Source organism: Hyaena hyaena, unplaced genomic scaffold, assembly GCF_003009895.1.
Source record: "Hyaena hyaena isolate Hyena2069 unplaced genomic scaffold, ASM300989v1 scaffold_31, whole genome shotgun sequence".
Taxonomy (NCBI): Eukaryota; Metazoa; Chordata; class Mammalia; order Carnivora; family Hyaenidae; genus Hyaena; species Hyaena hyaena.
The window spans coordinates 4,452,871-4,476,720 of NW_024080664.1; the positions used below are offsets into that span (position 1 = coordinate 4,452,871).

The 23,850-nt window shown below is 52.2% G+C and overlaps 1 protein-coding gene across 4 annotated transcripts in view; it reads right to left on the reverse strand.

Moving 5' to 3' along the window:
• The window catches only part of AGAP1 (ArfGAP with GTPase domain, ankyrin repeat and PH domain 1), a 538,356-nt gene that overhangs the window by 50,809 nt on the left and 463,697 nt on the right, over positions 1–23,850 (reverse strand). For all 4 annotated transcript variants that reach the window (XM_039228590.1, XM_039228588.1, XM_039228589.1 and 1 more), the window contains 3 exons: positions 19,117–19,271; positions 15,189–15,279; positions 5,887–6,109 (listed from right to left, as the gene is read on the reverse strand). In XM_039228590.1, coding sequence (XP_039084521.1) covers positions 5,887–6,109; positions 15,189–15,279; positions 19,117–19,271 — 469 coding nt within the window. The remainder of the gene's footprint in view (positions 1–5,886; positions 6,110–15,188; positions 15,280–19,116; positions 19,272–23,850) is intronic.

Sequence of the window (23,850 nt, forward strand, 5' to 3'; positions counted from 1 at the left end):
AGCCCCCAGCTCCCTGAACCCTCTGCGTCCGTCCGGGATGATAGAATCAGAGGAGTTTATTCATACCATTAAGCCCCAGAGAACTTAATTGAAAGAAGAGCACAGCCCGGACCTTGACAAGCGGGAGGTCACAGTAATTGCTGCCGGACATATTTAACATTAAGATAATCAGGCCATTAATTACCCTTTGGATCATTAAATCAGCCAGTTGCAAAATGAAATTTCTGCCTCTATTACTCACTTGAGAGACCACAGGGGTGGCCTTTAATTTATCAGTGAGCTTGAGATACAAAGGCTGGGGTTGGGGGAGGGCAGGCGGGGAGGGGGCCGCGCGGTGGCGGCGGCGGCGGGGGTAGGGCATCAATCCGCCATGCTTGGTGATCGTGGCAAATTAACTAGGTAAGATAACCTCCGCTTCCAAAGGCAGAAGCTGGGGGTATGTAAATAGATGAGGGCAGACAGGGAGATCAGAGTCTGCACACCACTTAGCAGGATAATAAAGGAAATCATCCTTGATTATCAGCGCTAATTTGGACACTGCCGGTAGCTTGTTATGCGTGTTCTGAGTAGCATTTAATTAATTCAATTGCTTGTTAATGAGGGAAGTGACATGTGGGGAGCAGATGCCACCCAACTACAGATGGGTTCTGGTCATCATGGCAGAGTCCTTCCCCCCCCATCCCTCCCCCTGCCCGTTTTTTTTTTTTTAAAGAAAGAAAATAGGAAAAGGTGTCAAGCATAGAGGAACACTCAAAAGAGACAAAACACTGACCTCAGCGGGCCAAGAACTGTTGAAAAATAATAAGATGAGATAATCCTGGGGCTGCGCGGGTCCTCGTGTTCCCTGAGGCCACATTTGGAACAGTGCATCTTTATGCCAGAAATTTGAGCTTGAGATTACTATATTGTGATCTTACGATCAAACCTAACGAGACAAAGACGTGGCCAAGTGGTACTGCTTTTAATATCTCAGAGTTAACGGTAGGGATCCAATTATTTTCAGTTTGGATACATTTCCCCTTTATCAATATCTCCGTGCGCATAAATAAGATGAAAGTGGCGTTCCCAAATCAAAAAGGACCGGAACTTGTGATACTGGGCAGACTTGTTCCATCTGGAAGTGTGCGGCCAGTCTCTCCCACGCAGATTTCTGACGTCCGGCCCCAAATCTTCCTCCCGAAGGTGGCATCTTTTTATAGGTTAAAGACAAGAGGGGAGTTGAGGCGTGCAGGTGACAATGACAGAAAGAAAAAGAACGTTCAGAGAGGCAGGAGAGTGTATACTAAATCAGCGACTCGGCTCCCTTCCAAGTGGGATCAGAAGGAAGGGGGGTTTCAGCTGGGCTTCGAGCTGCTCCCAAGGGCTCTTTACAGCACTGAAAACACACGTCCAGGCTCCTTTGATTTCCGAGACCGAATCGGCTGGCTCTCAGACCCCCGTGTAAACAGGCTACCTGCCTTGAAACGCAAGCGGCCGCTGGTCCCTGCACACCGTCACGGGACAGATGCCTCGACGCTGAGACCCAAAGACGGGAGACGGGGAGACAAACCAGGCAGCCGAGTAGAGTCCTGCTTCGGCCACGAGGAACACGCATCGGGGGGCTCCGCCCGGCCCTGCTAGGAAACTGGCGTCCCCGTAGTCAATCTGAAGAGCTTCCAAAGTGGAACGTGGAAGAGGAGCAGAGAAGATGTCAGAGGTCTGCAGAGACGGCTTTGCTGTGTGCCGGCAAACACGGGGCCCCGATTTCCTCCACGAGCGCACGAGGAATTCGATGCTCTGAGCAGCAAGTGCACCGGACACGTGGGTTCCAAGCGGACCTGTTCCTGCTTTGCCCCACTGGCTCGTCTGTTCATTCATTCACTCGAGAAACACGCACTTGATGGTTTTAGTATCTCTGCCTCTGAGCCTAGGATTCCTTGATTTGGGGGGGGGGGGGTCACCAAAGACGCTGGGGTCACGGTTACAACGTGCGTCCTAACACTGGGACCAGAGCCCTGCCCGGCTGCTCCGGACCCCACGTCCAACTGCACACAGCAGCACAGCCTGTGGTGCGATACGCAAATTCACGTGCTCAGTGTCCTGCAGTCCTGGCCCCACGCACAGCCTACTACTCCCCCTCCTTATGCCCCTAAAATCTAGTAAATTCCATCGTCACCACCACTCTCCTACATCAGCATCCGCACTTAAAATCAATATTTTAAGTGTGTGCTTAAATGGTATCAATAGCAATTAGAGAGGGGGAATTCTGATTCCAGCCCAGATGTAGTTAATTGTCGCAGCATCGATAACCTCTCCCGTGTTCCTTTCTCTGAATTAAACCTCCATTACTGAGGGGGGCTGAAGGGCATCCTCTCCCCTCCTGAGACAATAAATTTAATATCGAATGCACTGGAAAAAAATGGCAGTTGTTGCAGAATCCATCCAAAAAGATTTTTTTTTTCTTCCTGGGAGTAATTAAAAGATGCTTTTCTTGACTAATGATTCCCCGGTTTAGGAAGGGGAAGTCAATACCGCTTCAGCGCCGTCAGCTTCGATTGATCACAAGGCTGCTTGGGCTTGAGCGGCAGTTCTCAAGGCGGCCGAGAATCCCCGGAACCAATTATGAGCCATCCGAAGCTGCCCTTATCAGGGGTGCGGGGACAGTGAGCAGCAGGCCAGCCAGCTGGTCAGAGGCGCCTGTTTTCCTAACTGACCCGCAGGCCTGGGTGACACCTGGCAAGGTGGTTTCGGGGACCCAGTTGTTTCTCTGCAGAAAGATGGGCTCTATTCTACTTCCCCACGGTCGTGTGTGTGTGTGTGTGTGTGTGTGTGTGTGTGCGCGCGCGTGCGCCATGTGTGTTTGGGGGAGGAACGGCACATTTCTAATTATACTCCACGTCAGAATGAATCTTCCGAACACGACGGAATGGACGGGGCTGCCTGGAAAAGGCAGCTGGGCCCTCTTCCAAAGAACTAGGCTGGATCTACTGCGCTTGGCCTTTCCTTGGGCACGAATACAAATTTATTAAAGTATTTCTTTTTAGTGTTACCTTAGGGCCACGTTAGAAGACCGCCCCCCCCCCAGCTGTTTGGACTAACGTCATGGGCTCTGCAAAGACCACAGGCGGTGGGTGGGGAGGGGGCACGCTTCCTCGGCCTGGGAAGGCGGGATCCAGGTTCCACATCCGGTCTCCTTTCACAGACCGAATTCCGCGCGGAGATTCTAGCCCAAACCTTGCGTTTTTCCTTTCTAGGTGAGGAAACTGCACGAGGCAGTGAAGACGGTGAAGGTTCGAATTACCGGTGCACAACTGATGCACTGTTTTTGACAATGTATCTGTGGCTTTCTAGGTGCAACCCACCGGGACCACAGCCGTCCAATGGGCCTCCCTGCCTCGTCTCCATCCTGCCCGACAACACTGCTGGCTGCGGTTAGCACTCCCGGAACAGGCAGATCACCCTCACCCTCTGGCCACTCCGGAGCTGCTGTTCTAATACACCCCAGCTCAAAGGTTCTCCCGCTCTTTGCTCTGCTCTGGACTCAACACCCCCTCCTGCTCATTCACCTGGAGGTCCAGCTCCACGGTTGGTGCCCACCCAGTTTCTTACTTCCACACGGGCCCCGACTTTGCCCCGGCCGTGTTCATTCCCCCGCACGCCCCACCCCCAAGGCCCGGACATCACCCCACACTTGAAAGTCCAGTTCACATGCCATTTCTCCAGTGAAACTTCCCCGGGGTACACCGGCTGTAGGAATCCCTCCTTTCTGTGAATTCTCCTGAGGCCTGGCACCCTCAGCCGACCCTGTGAACATTCACAAATCACTGCAGGGTGCGAATCACCATCTATCGGTTCTTTTCTACGAGAAAGCGCTCAGTGAATAACAGCTGAATATGAATTAAAAACAAAACTCCCTGGGAAAATTACTAAAGGCACAAAGAGACGTTCAATTCTCAAAGCGGGTCAACCTCTTAGAAATCGCAAAGCTACCTTTGGAAACACCACATTGCAACATCACCGTCGCCACAGCCTCAGAGAGGGGGCTGAAATTGAGAGCAGCTCTTAGGGAACAGTGAAGGGGACCCAAGAAAAGCTGGTGTTTTGCTGTGGTCACTCTGGTTGGGAGAAAGGAAGACTTTGAAATGTCTCCAAAATATAAAGATGTGACATGTATAAAGCTGGAGAGAGGAGAAAGTTACGCACTCAAGAGCGTAAATCAAATAGAACGATCAAGTCCCTGTACATACACAACCTTCACATAATGAACGAAGATGAAATTGATATAAAACATTTATCAGTTAAAAGTATCAACCCATATCTTTGTTTCTGAACACTCCAAACGGTGGCTAATTATGACAGATTTTGGAAAAACAAACGTTTCCAATGCAGGATATTGAAAATAACATATCTGCTCCTTTTACACATAAGCACACAAACAATAAAATGCATGATTAATATTTTTCCAACTGATTTCAACGTTCTCTGCACTCATACATTAAGCTCAATCTGATTTCCGATCATACTTCACCTTTAGGCCTAAATACCCTCTAAGGAAACTGTATCTGTGAAAAAATGGATATTAATAATACACGAATTCGTCTTTTAAGAATGCTGCTACTTGATGGCCTGCTAATTTCTATGTTAGTGTTAAATGGATCAAGATAAAAAATTCGAAGAAGTGTAGCATTTCTCCAGCTCGTAGGAAAGTGCCCACTGCACTGCGCAGTAGAGCTCACCCATGAGGAGCTCACCCGGCAAGCTGAGGCAAGGCCAGCCGAACACGCTTTGGGCGCCTCTTGCTCGCCTCGCCCCCTCCCCACAGGGGCGCGTGATGTGAAGAGCAGGTGAATAACACACCAGCTTCATTCTCTAAAGTGAACCGAAGGTGGCACCACAAATTCATTTTTCAGCGTTAATGAAACAAAGTCCACGGACGTTTCACACATTATCGTTGCTCAGCGGCAGAAACCGTCTTCTCACGCCTCGTGTTGGGGCACAACCGCAGGCCGCCATGTGCACTTGCACACTGTCTTATCACCAGCACCACAAGCCGCAGCGCTTTAAGAAGTGCTAATGATGGGAGACCCCTTTTCTCCTTTCCTCTTTTCACACACCCAAGAGGCCAGAGCGGAAAGTGAGAGCCTCGCCCCTTGGTCAGAAGTGGAGGCATGACCCTAGATGCCCCCTCCTCGGGGAGCCGCCCGCTGAGATGGAATGGCCCACGCTCCTCTGTGAAGCGGGCTTGCTCGGAAGACATGCCATTTTATCACCTCTTAGGTACATTAAATATGTATATGTACTCAAAAACGGTTTATAATAGCTGTAAATGAAAAATGAGAAAATAAATGGGCTCAAAATAAATGCGTTTTTTACACTGGATAACAATTAACATTAATGAGGACTCACCATACGTTATGCCGAACTTGGCTGATTAAATGTGTTAGAAACATATTTTAGAAAAATAAAATATATTTTGTTACTATAAACTCACTTATTGTGGGTGTGTGGGGGAGGGGAGAGGAAAACCGACTGAGTAGATGCTTATCAAACACATAAGAATAACAAAATTAAAGAATCAAAAATTCATAATTAGTGTTAACAGCACAGCTTACACCTATTAGAAATGTATTAATTAAAGTGATATATTCATAAGGTTGGAAGCTTCATACATTTCTAAGAGGGAGAGAGGAATCCCCAAGGTGTAAAAACAAACATAAAAAATTAAGGAGTCTGAATTATCCACGTCTGCTGAAAGCCAATTTTAAATACAGACATTTCCGCGCTGGGCTCCTCGGTATTCCTATAGGTCACCGGGGCCATTCCAGTTGAGACTGTCAATAAGGTCATTTCCAACTGTTTAACTGTTGGCAGAACGCCCCGGAGCCACACACTTTCCCACGTCCCTACCTTGTGGAGTCCAGCGAGGGCTTCGTCCGCCCCTGGCTGCTCTCTTCCCAGACGCTGTTGGCCAGCTCATTCCCGATGGATGACATCACTTTGATGAGCTCGATGGGCCAGTCATCGAGGTCCAGAGATCGGACTCGAGAAAGGTGGGTGCCAAGGTTCCGGTGGATCCCCGAGCACTCGATGCACATGAGGGCTCCCAGGTTCAAACTGGCCCAGTTAGGATCTGTGGGGAAGAGAACAGGGTGCCACATGGGGTCAGACCACCACCACTCATTCCAACTGCCCTTAGGATCTCAGGAACAAAGAGGCCAGTTACTCGACCTCACATCCAGCATTTTCACGTGGCCTGAAAATGCTCCCTGGCCAGGACTCCGTACTGGTTTTAGGCTTCTTGGAAGGTTTGATATGTTGGGGGCGCTTTTCAACAATCTGGCTTTAGCCAAAGCCTGGGAACACCCCACATGATAAAAACAGCTGCCCGCACTGGTTCGGACAGAGAAACGCACTTTCCAGTACCCCAACAGGAGCATTCTCGAGAGCGCAGATGCACGTGGAAAAGAACCATTGATGACTTGGTGTCCACTGTGGGTGGCTGCAGATGGGAGGAAAGAGAGACGGCGCTCGAGAATATTTCCAAAGCTACAACGTCCCTTGTAAACAACTACCTCAGCAACCACAGGCATAGCCGAGTTTTCATTAGCCATGAGATGGACATGTTTGCAAATTTCAAAGACAAAAGGCAGGCACGTTACAATGAAGACATGGTTTTCAGTGATCTTACATTAGGGTTCCCGCTGGAGTAGCTCCACGTTATCCACCACTGTCGGCAAGAGGGGGGCAAGGTCCACTGGGTAGGTTATGACCTAGCTGGATCAACACTGACCGGCAGAATGAATGGCAGTGCTTTAGGCTGTGATAATGCACCAACCACAACAAATGAGTTTAGAGAATGCAATGGGGGCCCTTGAGCTGGGTCACTCTCTGTGTGAAGCTGGCTGGCGGCACTGGAAGACTCAGGCCCAAGGCTGGCTTCATGCCAGAGTCCACAGCTAATGCTGATCTGCAAAGATGGAGCTCACTTTGACAGCCAATGGCTTTCACCACCGACGGCGCATCAAGTAAGGCTTAAATCATCCAGGAATAATCAACATTTGCTCCAGGTACACTTGAAGAGTCAACAAAAAACCCAGGAATGGCCTTGCCCTAACTCATCAGAAATCAGCCAGCCATTTATTTCATTGCTCATACACACCCTGGAAGGTGGCGATGGGTACCATGGGGGAGACAGAAGAGAAGGGAGGTCTGTGATTCAGAGACGTTGTGGTTGGGAAGAGGAAACATACATCCCAAATAACAACAACCATAGTAACAATAAAAATAAATAGAACAAGGAAATGCAGACTAAACACTGAAGGGTCCAATAAAGAATAGATGTACAGGCAGTGTGGGGAGGAAGAGGTCAGCCATAACGGGTGAAGGGGAGAGGGTTGCATGGAGGAGGCCTGGCCTGGGCCTTGTGGGGTGATCAGAAAGGAGGGTAGGGTGTTGAACGGGTTGTGAACACCCCTGCTGCGCCTCTTCACGGCCCAACTTCTACACACGCCACCTCTGAGTCTGCACCTCTCAATCCCAGCCTGGCCTCTACCCCAACCTTTCCACTGGGGCAGGGCAGCCAAAGTCACCGGGTCGGGCAAAATCGGAAAGACTGTATTTGGCCATCGTTATACTTGGTCTCTGGCTAGCCCTCCTACATCACTGCCTTCAGATGCCTTTTTGGTCAAGACCCTCCCTGGATCTTTCTAGCACTTGTCTGGCTCCCCATCTTGATTACCATCCCTACTTTTCCTCCTGAACCCACCCCTTACCTCGGGGGGTCCTGTAGGCTCGTCTCTTGATTCTATACTCCCTTCTAAGCAAACTCAGCACAACCCACAGATCCCCTTACTACCCAAGGGCTAACAACTATCCACAGATACCGTCCACCTCAGCCAACGCAGATACGCTCTTCTCTCTGCACTACACATGTGATTACCATGTATGTTTCCACTTGGAAATTCTGCAGGGACCTCCCTGTCAACGGTTCGCTCTATGAACGTGGTCTCCTGCCAGGGACAACTCCATCCCAGCAAATGGCACCGATTCACCCAGTTATTCGAGCTGGCATCATGGGACTCAACCCTGATTCTCCGTCACTCCCACAGCCAGCCAATCACTAAGTACTTCAGTCTCTCAATGTTTGTCCCCTTCTTCCTGTCCCCAGTGCTCCCCACATGTGCCCCGTTTCCCGGCACCTTCCCTGCGGCAGAAGGGGTAGGGTCAGGGGCACCAACCTCTTCCCGTTCGTGACCTCTCCTCAGAGCCTGCCCCACTATGTAGTTTCAGGTGAGGGAAAGAACCGCCCAACTACGGCAGAGGACCCGTCCTCAGGGCCGGCACAGGTGGGGCACACATTCTAGAAAGCCATGAGGTTCCTGTGCCCACCTCTACCCATTACGGGGCACCACTGGTCAGTACGTTCACACACTGTCCCCACAGTCACCTGAGCCACGGGAAGAGTGTCACCAGGCGCCAGTGACCGTCTCACCACTGCAACCATACTCTGAGTGCTCCCATGGACACAGGACTCACCGTCCACGGCCTCTGGTTTAGAGCTCAACGCACTGTCGCCTCGCTCTCCCCTACGAGGTTCAGAGTCGGCCCTGCTGTGGTGTCCCCGGAAGGAGGACAGCATGCACAGGACACATTTCAACGGCTGAACGTGCATCTCCGTGAAAACGAGAGACTCAGAAATACTGAGGGTGGGAGGGGAGTGAAGCATTGCTGTGACCTTCTGTCACCTCAGCAAGTCCAAGGGCGGCAGGGACGTGGTCTTGTCTGAGCGCCCTGCTGCTGGGGCCTCAGGAGGGATGACCCTGCCTCTACCCCAACAAACGGGAACAACTTCTTAGCAGGCATCAGCATCTGAGAGTCGCCCGCGGAAATGCCGAGTCACACCCCCTGTACCTCCCAGGACGTGTTGGGGTGTCACCTCTGGGGGAGTCCAGCACGGCCTGAAAGCTCTGAATCACCTCCTGTCTCCCATTCCGGCTTCAGGGCCCGCCCCTCCCGGCGCAGGGACCCCCACAGGGCTGTCAGCATGCACCCTCCTACCCCTGTCTGTCCCTTGCAGGGGTCTCCTGCTGTCCAGGCCGCGCACGGAAATGAGGCTAACGAGGCCCGTCCCCGTGGAGCTGTCCCGAGGGTTAAATGCTGTGAGGGGATCACATGGGGAGACGCGATGTTACATGCTGGCTATAATTAGGTGCATTCCTTCACAAATCGACTACTGTTTACGTGCCACCTTCTGGGCACAGAGCAGCGAACGGAGTATAAAAACCTCTGTGAACAGGAATGTAGGGCTTGGATTCCCCGGGGCAGACCAACAGTGAAGAGGCAAGAAAAACCTATAAAGACACAACGTGTTGGGTGAGCATGCACCCTGAGAAAACCCCGCTGGGGAGAAGAGGGAGACGGATTCGCGTGTAGCTTGAGCCCAGGGTGGTCAGGGAAGGCTTCTTTGAGGTGACAAAGACCCAAGGATGTCAGGCTGACGGTTATGGTGTCTGCAGTTTCTGCTTATCCCCGCAGGAAAGAACAAGGGACAGAAGCGAGAGGCTGAATACGCTCCTGTTAGACGTTTTTCTGGGACGTCTAGAGACGGGACGGGGGCTGGGGTCCCCTCCTGTGTGCAAGCCTGGGGTCCACAGAGATAAATGATGGGGCCCGTAACATCCAGGGGGACACAAGAGAGAAAGGCACTGAAAACATGAATACAACATGGCAGGAGAAGTTCACGCCAGTGACTTCGATCCAGGGCGTTGCAGACCAGCCAGGAGGGAGGGATCAGCTCTGCCCGGGCGGGCAGGGGGGCACCATGGATGAGGGGGCCTGGGGGCAGTGGAGAGGCTGAGCTGCCTCTACGTCCATGAAGGTCAGGCATGCCGGTGAGATCCATGCCGGGCTCCAAGCTCTCGGGTTCTCCAGGGCTCTTGGGGGTGAGAGTTTCCTTGACATGTTCCTGGTGGAGGGTTGGCGGCAGGTGTCGTGAACAAAGTCTTCCACCGTCTGATGGGTCCAGGCCCTGTTCGACAGGTAGCTTCGCCGTGGGATCTCCCAGCCGCGTGGGTGTCCTAAGGCCGCAGCTTCTCCAGAGGTGGATGCTAGGGTTTCCAAAATCCCCGACCACGCACTCCCTCCACAGACGGGCACCCTCTCCGGGAAGCAGGGCTCTGGGGTCTACCAGCTGGGCGGACAGGTGCCTGCAGGCACATTCTCAGGAAGAACGGGTGGGTGGGGGTCTCCAGAGCCCTAAATCCCCAAGCCCCGTGGGGACACACATGAACTGAGGGTGGATGGTATTCACAAGCCAGTGGGGATCACCCAGAAAATGGGATGTGGCATCTGGAGCCCACCATTCCTCCCACATAACCGCAGGACACAGGAGCGCAAAGCAAAGTGCTCCACCCTCAGGGGAACAATAAATTGCCAATGGAGGGACCCATATCCTCAAGTCCCCCTCAATCTTCTCTTAAGACCCCTTTGTAATTATGAAAATAATAGTCTCATTTAAAGAAATGTATAAAGAACAAAGAAAGAAAACTATGGAACAACCACCCACTTCTATGACAGCCAACTCGTTTTTTCACCTGTGCGTATTCATGTGGAAGAAATGCAGGGCAAACAAAGCTTTCTCTTGCCTTTGTTCACTTAACAATACATGTAAGTACTTTGTATTAAAAATAATTCTTGGGGCGCCTGGGTGGCTCAGTCGGTCAAACATCAGGCTCTCCATCTTGACTCAGGTCATGAGATCACAATCTGTGACATCGAGCCTTGAGTTGGGCTCTGCACTGACAGTGTGGAGTCTGCTTGGGATTCTCTCCCCAACTTCCGTCTCCCTGCCCCTCCCCCACGCATATGTGCTCTCTCAAAGTAAGGGAAAAAATTAAAAAATTAAAATTCTTCACGTTGTAACAGTTCATTTTGTAGCCATCTCTGTCATTGTTGGTGATGGAGGCTGCCGCCACCTCTGTCCCTGACCATGCGGTGGAGCACTGGAGCACGGGCCCTCTTCTCAATTCCGTGCTGCACCATCGTAGGTGAGAGTGCAGCCGCTTTCCCCGGATTTGATCCCGTCCCTCTCCCAGGCTGGCATCACATCTGCACCAGTGCCACCCTCTCCGGCCACTGGGTGGCCCGTGTCTCCCGTGGCCATCAGCACTGACCCACCCTTATCTTGAGAGCCAGGCCCTTTGCCAAAGCTCTGTGTGAAGAGAAGGGACCCCAGGGGGATGGGCCCCTCCAGGCGTCTCTGCCTTCGGACAATGGAGGAAACTAGGAGGCAACCCTCAGAGCACGGCCAGCTGATGGGCACGGCGTGCCAGGCGGGGCCTGCTCTGTTCCTGCGAGCGGGCTCCGAGCCCCATGTCACCCCTCTGCGACCAGCCACCTCCCAGCGCAGCTCCGTGACGCTGGGGTCCCGCAGGCTGGGCTGTGCCGAGGGGCTCGGCCACCTCCAGTGCTCCCAGAGAGGTGCAGCCACACGGTCCCTGACGGCACACTGTCCTGCAGGTGCCTCGCCGGGGCGGGTGCGGACCTTCTCCTCCGCGTTGTGGTTTGGTAAGAACTTCTGGAAGTCAAAGGAGCTGAGACACAGCATGCATGGTGGGAGTACAGCGGAGAACACCCAAAGCTACCTGGGACTGAAAATGGTTACTGTCTTCTTCTCAATTTCTCTTTTCTCAAAAAAAAAAAAAGAAAAAGAAAAAGAATAAGAAAAGAAAAAAAAAAAAAGAAAAAGAAAGCCCTTTAGTCGGTAAGAACAATAAAAACCTGCCTTGGCCACATGCCAGGAGGAGGCCCCTGGGCCCGGTTCCCAGGTCCCCCTTGCAGTGGATGGGGTGCCCTTTCCTGAGTCATGGCTTGTGTAGAGTACCGAAGCCCGACCCCAGTGGCCTCTACGCAAGCCACATTGGTGGCCTGGCGGGTCCACCCTCTCCCACCAGATCTCCCAGAGGCATGAGGGGGGGGTCCTGTGTGCTCCCCAGGAAGACGCAGGCAGGCCCAGGTCCCTGCATGGAGCCCGTGAGGAGAAGGCGGGCTCTCCTGGGCCAACCGGAAGGCTCCACCTCTTCTTGACAACTTTTCTTCTTCAACACCCAGAAACAAGAGCCTTTTCTTACGTGTGTTTGACCCTTACGTGTGCTTGCGCACACCAACACACAGACCACCCAATACGCAATTTCCTCAGACATTCGTGCTCACTTATGAAACAATCAGACAACCCAAAACACCGAGGACCCTACTGCTCAGAGGCACGTTGGGTCAACGTTCTGGAGTGCATCCTTACAGACCTTTTCCGCCTAAAAACCGAAGAAGATTGACTGGGCTCTGCTGGACTCACCGCCTACATACTTTTTCATTTCCAACGCATTGCCAAGTTTCTTCATCTCGATTCATGTATTTTGTACGGAACTTCTTCAGGTTGCATGTTATTTCACCGAGAAGAAATCACCATGAATGGTTCTTCTGCTTTTGCACATTTGGGATGTTCTGATCTTTGGGTCTATAAGGAGCGCTGTGATCAACGCCTTTGGAGCTAGGTCTTTGCGGCCCTTTGCTCATTCGCATGGGCTTGGCTCCTGGAGGGCACGGCTGGGGTGTGGGGCAGCCGCTTGCTTAAGGCTTTTAGGTACATTGCCAAAGTGCCCTGTGGAGGTTTCACGGTTCATCATGAGTGTGTGGCTGGGGTGCTTCCCAGAACTCTCACCAAAACTGGGTATTTTAATTAAAAAAAAAAAAAGAAAGAAAAAAAAAAAGGCCTTTGCCAATGTGTCATCTCTGGGTGACCTTGATCTCTGTGTCCCGGTCTTCCTCTTCTTTGTTCTTTGGGAAAATACAGCAGGGAGGGAGGGAGCCGCATCTGCCATTTCTGCGACCCTGGATACGTCACTGGATAGACGACTTGGCCCTTTGGACGCCCCGTTTCCTCCCCTGTATGTGGGGCCCCCCACAACACCAGCGTTTACAGTCACGAGAGTTACAGAAGCCTGCGCGTGAGCGCGTTTGGGGCAGGCCTGGTGAAGATGAAGCGATTATGGAATGGGAGCTTGTGGTCTTTTTCCTCTGGATTGTCACACTCAGCCTCTCCTCGTTCCCTCTGTCCCTGCATATCGGCTCAGGTGTCCTCCCCACCCCCCCTGGCATCAGCCTCCCTTCCCACCTGCTCTGCGTCTCACCCCCCCGTCCCCCCCACTTTGGCACTGGAGCGACATACCTGCTCTCAGAAAGAACTTTGGCCTCCAATGCGCCGCGTGCCACAGAGCCCGTGAGCCACGGAATCGGCCCTTTCCAAGGACTCTAGCTGTGGGGCGGAAGCAATTGTAGGCGCCTTTCCTAACAGAGGTCCTGACAGTTTTCAGGTCTCGTGCTTTTAGAATTCTTACTCTAAAAAATTTCTGATAAAAACACACACATCACGTAACTGCTCTCTTGGAACTTCATCTCCCGACACGTTTTGAAAGCGAAATTCAAAAATTCAAATCAAAGAACGTGCTTCAAGGAGGCACGTCAAGACACCTGAAAAGAGACCTGCTGTCTCACGTGAGGCCGTGGACACGGGCCTCGGGGGCCTTCCCGTCCCTGCCTGCACCAGAGCGGCTGCTCAGAGCAGGCACGTCCCCTGTCCTGTGCGACAGCCCTGGGTTCGCACCTGCTTCTCCTGCTCACAGGGGCCCCCCCACGGCGGCCTCTGCCTCTCTCCACTGCTCAGTTCCAGGCTGCAAGGCTCAGAACGCACCTCACCTCTGCTCTCAAACTCGAAGAAGAGGGGCGCCTGGGGGGCTCAGTCGGTTAAGCGTCCGACTTCGGCTCAGGTCATGATCTCACAGCTCGTCGGTTCGAGCCCCACGTCAGGCTCTGTGCTGACAGCTCAGAGCCTGGAGCTGCTTCAGATTCTGTGTCTTCCTCTCTTTCTGACCCTCCCCTGTTCATGCTCTGTCTCTTTCTCTCTCTCTCAGAAATAAATAAAACATTAAAAAAAATTTTGTAAAAAAAAAAAAAAAAACAAAACTCCAAGGAGCTGCCAGCGTTTACAGATGAAGATTAAAGGCTTCAACAGTCTCTAGTCGGCTCCCTCACCTCCCTCGGCGCCAACCAGCTTGTGACCTGGGCAGCTGATGCTGTGGTCGTACAGGTGCGAGCGCCGCTCAGCGGCCTGTCCCGCCACCTGCTCACGTCCCACGTCCCACCGGCGTCCCCTGCTCCCTGTAAGCTCCCGCTTCTGCACAGAGGCTGCTGGAGGCGCCCGGCGCCCTGAAACGGCCCTCCTCCGTGGTGGCAGGTTCTGCGGTCTCTGGGTCCCACCTCGCCCCCCGGGCTCGGGCTCCGGGACGGCCAGGACCACGTCGCACACCTGCAATTCCCAGGTGACACGGCCTCTCCCCTCGTCTCACCTGTATTTCCCTCTCATCAAAACACACCTTCATAAGACATAAAATAAGACCGGAAAAATGTTTACTGAGTGCACCCAGCACCGTGCTGAGGGCAGGGGTGCAGAGAATGAGAAGCCAGCCTTGAACCTCAAGGATGCAAACAACGACACGACTTTCTCAGAGGGAAAAGCACATTCCGTACCGGACTGCACAGGAAGCACAAAGTAAAACTGGGTTACTCCGAGGCACGAAGAAGTAATTATGAAGTCTAGGAGCTCAATCAGATGCTTTAGTGTACGCTAAATTTAACATTGGCAAAAAAAAAAAAAAAAAAAAGGGACTGTTTTGATGCCAAAATGACTGTGCAATTAAAAAGAAAAACAAACTCCAGAAATCTCCGGGCAGGGATTAACAACGGCACTGTCTGTTTATGAAAAAGCAAATGAGCATATGATCATTGAGTAAGCAAAAGGTTAATTCCTGGGTTTGGCACAGACTCTGGCCGTGAATTGGGTGCCCGGGAGCCCTTGGCGTGGGTGGCTGCCGTTCCCCCAGAACGCCCGAGGCCGGAGACCTACAGGAGACCCAGGGTGCTGTCAGTGAGGCTTTTGGGTGAAGGGGACGGTGTTAAAATAAAATCCAAACGAGAACGTGTCAATTCCTTACAGGCCGTTGCGTGATATGATTGCCCTTATGTGGGAAATGGCAGGTTTGCCACGACCGGGGCTTTGCCAGGCCACCCCACTGCCCTCTGCCTGGCCCCCGGCCCCCCGACCTGGCCCCCCCTCTGCCCAGCCCCAGGCTCCGTCCCCCACCCCTGCCCACACTTACTCTGGGTCTCGCAGTCCACACAGTGGGAATTCCCTCGAATGTTCCGTATCGACTGCAAGGCCATGGCCTCGCTCTGGCTCGTCAGTCGGGACTGGGCACATGGAGGAAGACACACAAATGCAAGACGTAAGAGCCCCAGGAGACACTTCCACACCCGCTAGTGACGTCGGGGAAGAAAACCACACCGTGTGTCAGCAGACAGAGGAGGGGGGCCGTTTCAAGCCGCCCCTCCCCCCTAACCCCGCGTTCTGACATCTTGGGGAACAAAGTGTAACTGATGGAGATCGCGGCGTGCACTGTGTCAAGACCTAGCACATGCGGGCTGTACCGGAAAGGAGGACGGAGGGGGGTTCTGGGCCGTTCCAGAGTGGGCGCCCAGCCGCGCCTGGAGAATGTACTGGTAAACACGTTGTGCTGTGTGCCTGCTGCCGTAAAGACGACCGAACCAGAAATACGTGGTCTGAGAAGCCGTGGGTCACAGGGCTTGGTCAGCGCCACGAGGCACAGCCTGTGGTTCCTCGCCAGGAAGCCATGGCCACACCACACTTCACGCCCTGGAGACTCACTTTTCATACTAAGACTATCTCACAGCCACTAAGTCACCAACTCGGGCCGGGGCAGGGAGCGGCGTTGGTTTTTAAACTGATACATAACCGTCTTCCCTCTCCATGTTAAAAAAAATACAGAAGGGAGAAAGGGACAAAATAAAATATATAAACGATGATGTGATTACCTATACTTCAGTTTTATTAACATTCTGGTATCTATTCTTCTAGCCTAGCCTGGGTTTTAGAGCCTATCTGTACACGTAGGTTACTTATAAAAAGGAGCAGGCATATGTTGCTGCTTTAGGATCTGCCCTTAAAAAATTTTTGTTAAACGTTTATTTATTTTTGAGAGACTGAAAGAGACAGAGTGTGAGCGGGGGGGGGGGGGAGGTCAGAGAGAGGGAGACACAGAATTGGAAACAGGCTCTAGGCTCTGAGCTGTCAGCACAGAGCCTGACACAGGGCTCAAACCCACGAACCGTGAGATCATGACCTGAGCTGAAGTTGGAAGCTCAACCAACTGAGCCACCCAGGTGCCCATAGAATCTGCCCTTTTAGCCTAATGACACACAGTCATTTCTCAATGCCACTATGTTGGTTCTCCAACTTCACCAACTGAAGTGGCTGTTCCACTTACCAGAGCTTCTTAATGAAGTTTTTTAGTGGACATTTAAGTGGCTTCCAATTTTTCTCCAGAGCAAACAGTGCTGTAAAGAACTCACTTACTGCCAAAACTCTGCCTGCTTTTGTCATTACTTACAACAAATTTTTGGAGGTAGAGGTGCTGGGTAAAATGACAGGTACTGTTTTTATAGCTAACTGTTTTTTTCTTTTCTTTTTTTTTTTAATGTTTTATTTATTTCTAGGAGAGAGAGAGAGAGACAGCATGAGCAGGGGAGGGTCAGAGAGAGAGGGAGTCACAGACTCTGAAACAGGCTCCAGGCTCTGAGCTGGCAGTCAGCACAGAGCCCGACGCGGGGCTCAAACCCACGAACCGTGAGATCATGACCTAAGCGAAAGTCGGACGCTTAACTGACTAAGCCACCCAGGCGCCCCATAACTCTTTTTTTTTCAAGTAAACTCTACACTCAATGTGGGACTTGAACTCACAACTCCAAGATCAAGGGTTGCGTGCTTTATGGACTGAATCAACTTGGTGCCCCGGGATATGTACTGTTTCTATTTTATTTTAGTTTTATTTTTTAATTTTTTTAATGTTTGTTTATTTTTGAGAGACAGAGACACAGCGCAAGCAGGGGAGGGGCAGAGAGGGAGGGAGACACAGAATGTGAAACAGGCTCCAGGCTCTGAGCTGTCAGCACAGAGCCTGACAAGGGACTCAAACTCAGGAACCGTGAGATCATGACTTGAGTCGAAGTTGGATGCTTAATTAACGGAGCCACCCAGGTGCCCCATGTACTGTTTTTAAAGGTTTATGATGTATACATTTACTAATGGTAAAACCCAAACAAATTTCAGAGGACACTTAAGCTTTGGTTTTCACGTCAGAATACATAAATTGAAACCTCTCATGTCAAACTGTTTGAGGGGAAACGACTGATTGCTCACTACCTAGCAATATCAATGATAATTTATTCACTTCTACTATGTAATTAGCATAACGCGTTAGTAGGAATTTATTCCCTTTGGTTAGATACCCAAGTTTTCAAAGTGTATTTAACAATTTGCGTTGGCATCTGGACTATGTGTGCATGTGCCTGCCTGTGTCTGTCTACCTGTCCAACTTCCACAGCGTGTGTGTGTGTGTTTGTGTGTGTGCACACACCTATGCCTGCTACCAACTGAGTTACCCACAGACAGCTAACATTTCTTAGAGCTCATCCTCAGCGAGGTCTGTATTTCCCTCCAGCTATTCCTTGTGGAAGGGATTTCCGTGCTGGGCACTCTGACACCTTTTCCGCAAGCAGCCAAGGTGAACAGGGGTGAACCTGTCCTCCCTGGTGCCCCGTGAGTGCCCCCTGGGAGACAGCGCTGCCTGGGTGCATGCGGCCAGAAGAAGGGATGCTGTCTCTTCTCCCAAAGAGCTGGTAAGGGTCTGGCAACGGTGTGAAATGGAAAAAAGCCACGGGAGATTAGGATCTCCCTGAATCCGGATGATGTGGCGTGGATTCGGAGTCTAAGCTGAAATCCTGTGATCGTGTACAAAGTTTGGAGATGTCTTTGTTTAGCCAAGAGCCCGCACTCCTGTTTTGGAACTAGATTCCCGTGCCGTGTGTGGGACGTGTATGGCCAACCCCCACCCGCAAGGAGATCTGGAAGTGTCCCTGAATACCCCTCAGGAGCCCTGTCTGTGGATGTGACTCAGGAAAGCCGAGGTCTCAGAAAGGAAGGGCAGTGATTCTCCCCACCTTGGGTCTAAACCATCTTTAAAGAAGTGAGGCAAATTACATTATAACAGTAACGGCTGTGGCCTGGTTGACGCTGGTTAAAGAGGGTGACGAAGTAGGACACTTCCCCCTTCCTGAAAGACAGACTCCTTTCTTAGTGACAAAGCTAAGCTGAGCATAAATCATTGGCAGAAATTTCTTGAAATGCTTACAAATGAGACTGCAGGTCCGTGGGAGATACTGTGTCTCTCGGTTTCTGGCTGATGATAGTCTGAAAAGTCAAAATGCTCTTCAAGACTCTAAAAATGTCCCAGAGAAGGGGTTGAAAGCATCCAAGCCACTAAGACGGTGAATCGGGAGGAAGCCCTCACGGGAAAGATGACCCTTCTCTGAGGAATATCACTGCCAGGGATCTAGAAAATGCAGCTTAGAGTTTTTGTTTGTTTGCTTGTTTTCTGGCTAGAGAACTGCAGAGCCCCCTCTGGTTGGTGCATAAAACACATATGGGGCATAATCAGCGGCATCCTCCAGAGCACACTGGACGCTCACATAGGCGCCTCCGCTCTTCCCGGACGCCCGTCCGTAACGAGACTCGGTTTTCCAGCCTGACGTGGTTTGACTGTTGTGCACTTGTGAGGGGACAGCGCATCTTTTAAGTCTGCCCCTCTTTTCCCGAGTGTGTTCTGCGTAAAACAAAATCAATGTGGGCACACGAGCCATGAGGCCATCGTGCACCATCAAGAGGCCACCACTTTCTGTGTGGGGTTAGCTGAGGGGGGGAAGGTGGAAACCGGTCCATGGCGCCGCGCCAAAGCGCTTCGGTGTGGATGCTAATACGTGATGCCCGTCGACACAGGGCCTTTTCTCATCTTTTCAATTATTCAGCTTGTGGCTCAGGAAGTGTAACTGGGTCTTGTCAATCACGCACATCACATGATGGTTCCCCTCCCTCGGGCTTTACCCAGGGGCCTCCACTTCCCTTTAACGATCCGCGGCTCTTGATTTCGGGGCGCAGCGTGCTGAGGGCCTTACCTTATTCTTGCTGCTCTCACAGGACTGTAGGCTGGCGAGGATCTGGCTCTCGATGGCTTGGACCCACGCGTCTCGTTCTTCATACGTGGTGGCTTCAAAGTGCCACGTCTGGCCAGTGAGGGACACGATGATAAACTCAAAGTTTTCTTCTTGTTCTGAAACAGAGAGTGGTGGGGATGAAGAGTTTAGCTTTCATGAGCCCGCGGCCCCGCTGCCAGGGCTCGGTCATAAAAGCGCTTCTGGGTTCAGTCGCGCCTGCATGGGGCCGGCAGCCGACGCGGCGGAGATCTGAATCCGCAGACCTCCCAACACCCGAGATTTGGCTCCTAAAGGCAGAGTGGTGTAGCTGCGGCTCAGCCAGTGCGCAGGGGATGAGGGCAAATGAAAACCAGTGTGTGATGTCAGCGTCTCTGTGTTGGGCACAGAGGAAGCGCCTTGGGGAAATAACGCCGGAACTCACTGTCCCGTTCGGGTATCTGTGGGGTGAAAATTAAGTTAATGCTGCTAATGTCGGGGTGCAGTCTTGATTTCTTTTAGGCGTCTGTGTGGGGATCCGTGGGTACGGCAGCCGCAGACAGGGGTGCCTGGGGGCTTTCTGTTCTTTATCAGCACAGGACCCACCGCAGCGGGCTCACATCCCATCATCTCCCGCCTGGAGGGCGGGCGGACGGGACGCCCGGTGACCTCAGGCGACTTCATAGCTGCCATGGGGCCACCATCTGCACAGCGAGGAGGGGGACGTGCCGTCAAACCCTGCTGTACCGCCCGCCACGGTGGGGTCCTTGGACAGATGCTTGACTCCACCAAGGCTCACTTCCTTGCTCTTAACATGCGGGGAGAGGCCACCTACTGCACAGTGTCACCCAGCGGCTAAGTGACAGGGCCTGGGCCACGGGAGACGCCGTTCTTCCCTCTCTCCTCCCTCACCCCGTTACTGTCACAGAGACAAGAAATGAGGAGCGTGAGTTGCAGGCACAACTCCTCATCTGATTTGTGATTTCCAGTCACCAGGCCGTGAAGCTGGGTTACAACTGCCCCGTGAGAAGTTGTCACTGATTATGAGAACCACCTACGGTCTACGGAGTGGACCGCTTCTGTGATGACCGCTTGGCCACAGGCACGTGGTCACGTCTACAGCACCAACCCCCCTCCCCCGCATCTCGCACAGTCTCGCCTCCCCTAGCCCGGACCCCGGGCAGCCCTCCCAGCCCCTGACCTTCGCCGGGCTCCCTGCTGCCTGGGTCAGGCCCGGCCTTCTCGGGGCTTCCTGCCCAGAGCCCTGCCTCCCCGCCAGCCCCTGAGCCTCGAGGTAAGGATGCCGCTCCGCTCTGGAAGGCGATCGCAGCCTTCTCCAGCTACCCTTCCCCGCTGCCCTTTATCTCAGGAGGGAGCCGCCTCAGCCACCCTCCCGCCTGACCCCATGGATGCCGCTGACCCCATTGTGGGGGGTGGGGGTGGGCACAGGGCCTGGGATCCACTTCCCTAAATGACCACAACCTGCTTCAGAAACAGGGCCGGGACGCTTGCACGCAAAATCTTTGCACATTCTGATGACTGGCGGTATTGTGCTCGGTGCAAAGTCACTGTTGCTGCGGTTTTAGGATTTAGCCCCCTGGGGAGCTGGGCCTCGCTCTGGCAGCACCCGAAGGTAGGGAAGGTGGGTATGTCCAGTGGGGACGCCGTTGTTGGAGGCTGCCTCCTATCAGCGCACCGGCCTTAGGGCACATGAGTGACGTTTGTCTGGCAAGAGGGTCTGCGGCTTCCACTAGCTTCTCTAAGGTCTGTGACAACCTGGAGTTGTTAGAAGTCCTGTGGGGGGGGGGGGCGCCGGTGCCCACTGCCCCTGAGCTGGGCTGCAGCTGGAGAAGCCTGGGACCAAGCCAGGGAAGGAATGAGTGCGGGAGCCCCTGGAAGGGAGAGGGGCAAGGCCATGGGGACACGATGCCCGAGCCTCAGGGGGTCTTCCCCTTGCTTGCTGAGCCCGTGAGGTGAGCATCAGCCCAGGCTCCCCGACTCTCTCTGGCTCCTGAGTTCTGGAGAGCTCGTGATGTAAGTGCAGAAAGTGAGGGGGGGGCCATCAGAAAATTTACTCCAATGTACTGTGCTCTTGAGGCTGAGGACAAACCACCCCTGTGTTTATGCAGAAGCGGAATGCTGCACCTGTTGTGGGAAGGACAGGAGAGGTGGGGCAGGAAGGGGGGGCGGGGTCTGCAGGACCCCCCCCGCCCTGCCCCCGGCAATGCGGTCACTCACAGCCCAGTTGGGATTTTCATTTTCAAAACTAGCTGTGACTTCCCAATAGGTCTGCCTGTGACTGACCTGCAATTATATCTCATGATTATTGGCTGAGACCCTACACCCATGGATTTTTAAACATCCAGCGTCTTGACCCACAGGGTTTTATAACGCTATAAATTACAATGCCTTGTACACTGAGTTTTGTAAGATGGCGCCCCAAATTTGTGTATTTTGTGCAAAACTCTCCCAGAGAACAGGTAGGCGAGATAACAGGGAACGAGGTAAGCCACCTCGGGGCAGTCAGGCACATGCGCTAATTCACCGGCCGTCCGTGACAGCTGTTCATTAGATCTGCCAAACAGCCTCACGCTTTTCTTAATCGGTGAAATTCAAATGCATGACAGAAGCACCCCCGATAGGGATTTATTGGATCTTTCAGTGGAAAAAAAAAAAATGACCATTAGCTTCCCAGTTAAATTTCTGCACAACTGGTCTGCTGTCAGGCTTCTTAGCCTGAATCACAAGTTACGTCCTCTGGAATGAAGGGAAGGAACCGAGCTTGCCTTACACGGATTAGGGCTCAGTCACGTGGTGGCTGGTACCACGCAGGTGGCAAGGGATGGGTCATGCAGGACACACAAACTTTCTTTCTTTCTTTTTTTTTTTTTTTTAAACTTTTTTTTTTTTTTAAAAAATATTTTTTATTTATTTCTAGGAGAGAGAGAGAGAGACCGTGAGCAGAGGAGGGTCAGAGAGAGAGGGAGTCACAGACTGAAACAGGCTCCAGGCTCTGAGCTGGCAGTCAGCACAGAGCCCGACGCGGGGCTCGAACCCACGAACCGCGAGATCATGACCTAAGCGAAAGTCGGACGCTCAACCGACTAAGCCACCCAGGCGCCCCAAGACACACAAACTTTCTGATGATTGGATACAAAGCAGGGAAAACAATGATGGGGGTGTGTGGTCTGCACACAGATACTCACATCCATACTTCTGTGTTTCATTCCAATGCAGTAATTGTTACCGAGCAGCTTCCCACTGAAATGCTGGTCATACCCCATGCAAACACCGAACTTTCAAATCCAATTGCTAAAGTTTGGCCTTGCCCTATTTCATCCTGTAAACAAGACTCACCCTTGCAGGTAAGATCTATTCATGGGGACAAATATAAAGGCGTTCACAGGAACATCAGAGTGCATTTCTTGCAAATTTCCAAATTAACTCTCCCTACAGCATCTCCTCTGTGGCTTCTCAATCACCTTAAAGGCAACTCCACCACCTGTCTTCTCTGTCTACTTATATCAGATACAAGTTTCCTTTTCTAGTATCTTCTGTGTCACTAACCATTCCTGTTTGTACCTGCAGGAGAGTCTCTCCCCTCGGGGCTGTCCGCAGATGGAACAGCCGACTCTGGGTCTCTGCACCCTTGAGGAGTTCAACCCCTTGTTGTGTGTCCTCTTCTAAGAGAGTCTGTTGGAAAGTCGGCATCTCTGGGGGGCCCCTAGGGCCTTTCTACTCTGAGATGTTACAGTGAGGGATGGAGGACCGTTCTCAACTTTTTTGAAAGAGATAGCTTTGGGCAGCTGCCCAGAACGCACGTTGAGGATTCCAAGGCTGGCTCCAGGCTCTTGGAGAATGAGTGCTACAATCAACTAGTAATGTCTGCCCTGGGGGAAGGAGGGGTGCAAGTGCCACAATCAACTAGTAATGTCTGCCCTGGAGGAAGGAGGGGTGTGTTCGGTATGCTTGCCGTCTCTTTTACATGCTCAGCTAGAGTTTTCTTTTATTTTTTAATTATCTTTTAATGTATTTATTTTTGAAAGAGAGTACAAGCAGGGGAGAGGCAGAGAGAGAAGGGGGCAGAGGATCTGAAGAGGGCTCTGTACTGACAGCAGTGAGCTCGATGTGGGGCTTGAACTCACAAACTATGAGATCATGACCTGAGCTGAAGTCGGAGGCTCAACTGACTGAGCCACCCAGGCGCCCCTCTAGCTTTAAATTTTTTTTTTTAATGTTTTATTTATTTCTGAGAGAGAGAGAGAGAGAGAGAGGGAGGGAGAGAGAGAGAGACAGACAGACAGCATGAGCAAGGGAGGGTCAGAGAGAGAGGGAGACACAAAATTCGAAACAGGCTCCAGGCTCTGAGCTGTCAGCACAGAGCCCAATGCGGGGCTTGAACCCACGAACCGTGAGATCATGACCTGAGCCAAAGTCGAATGCTTAACTGACTGAGCCACCCAGGTCCTCCCCCCTCTAGCTTTTAAGTCACGGCTTCTTCCTGCCTTCCCTGGCCCTTCTTCGTGCGGCCAGGTGTGAACATATACCCTGAGGGTTTTTTTTCATGGCTGTGCTTCACCACTTCTGAGGGCTCCTTTCCTTCCAAAGCTTACACAGTCACTTCCAAGGTTGGTGGGCAATTCTCAGATCTGTATCTCTGGCCCCCAAATCAAATCACTCTGGGACTTAAAGCCTACAGATATTCTTTAGATAATATGG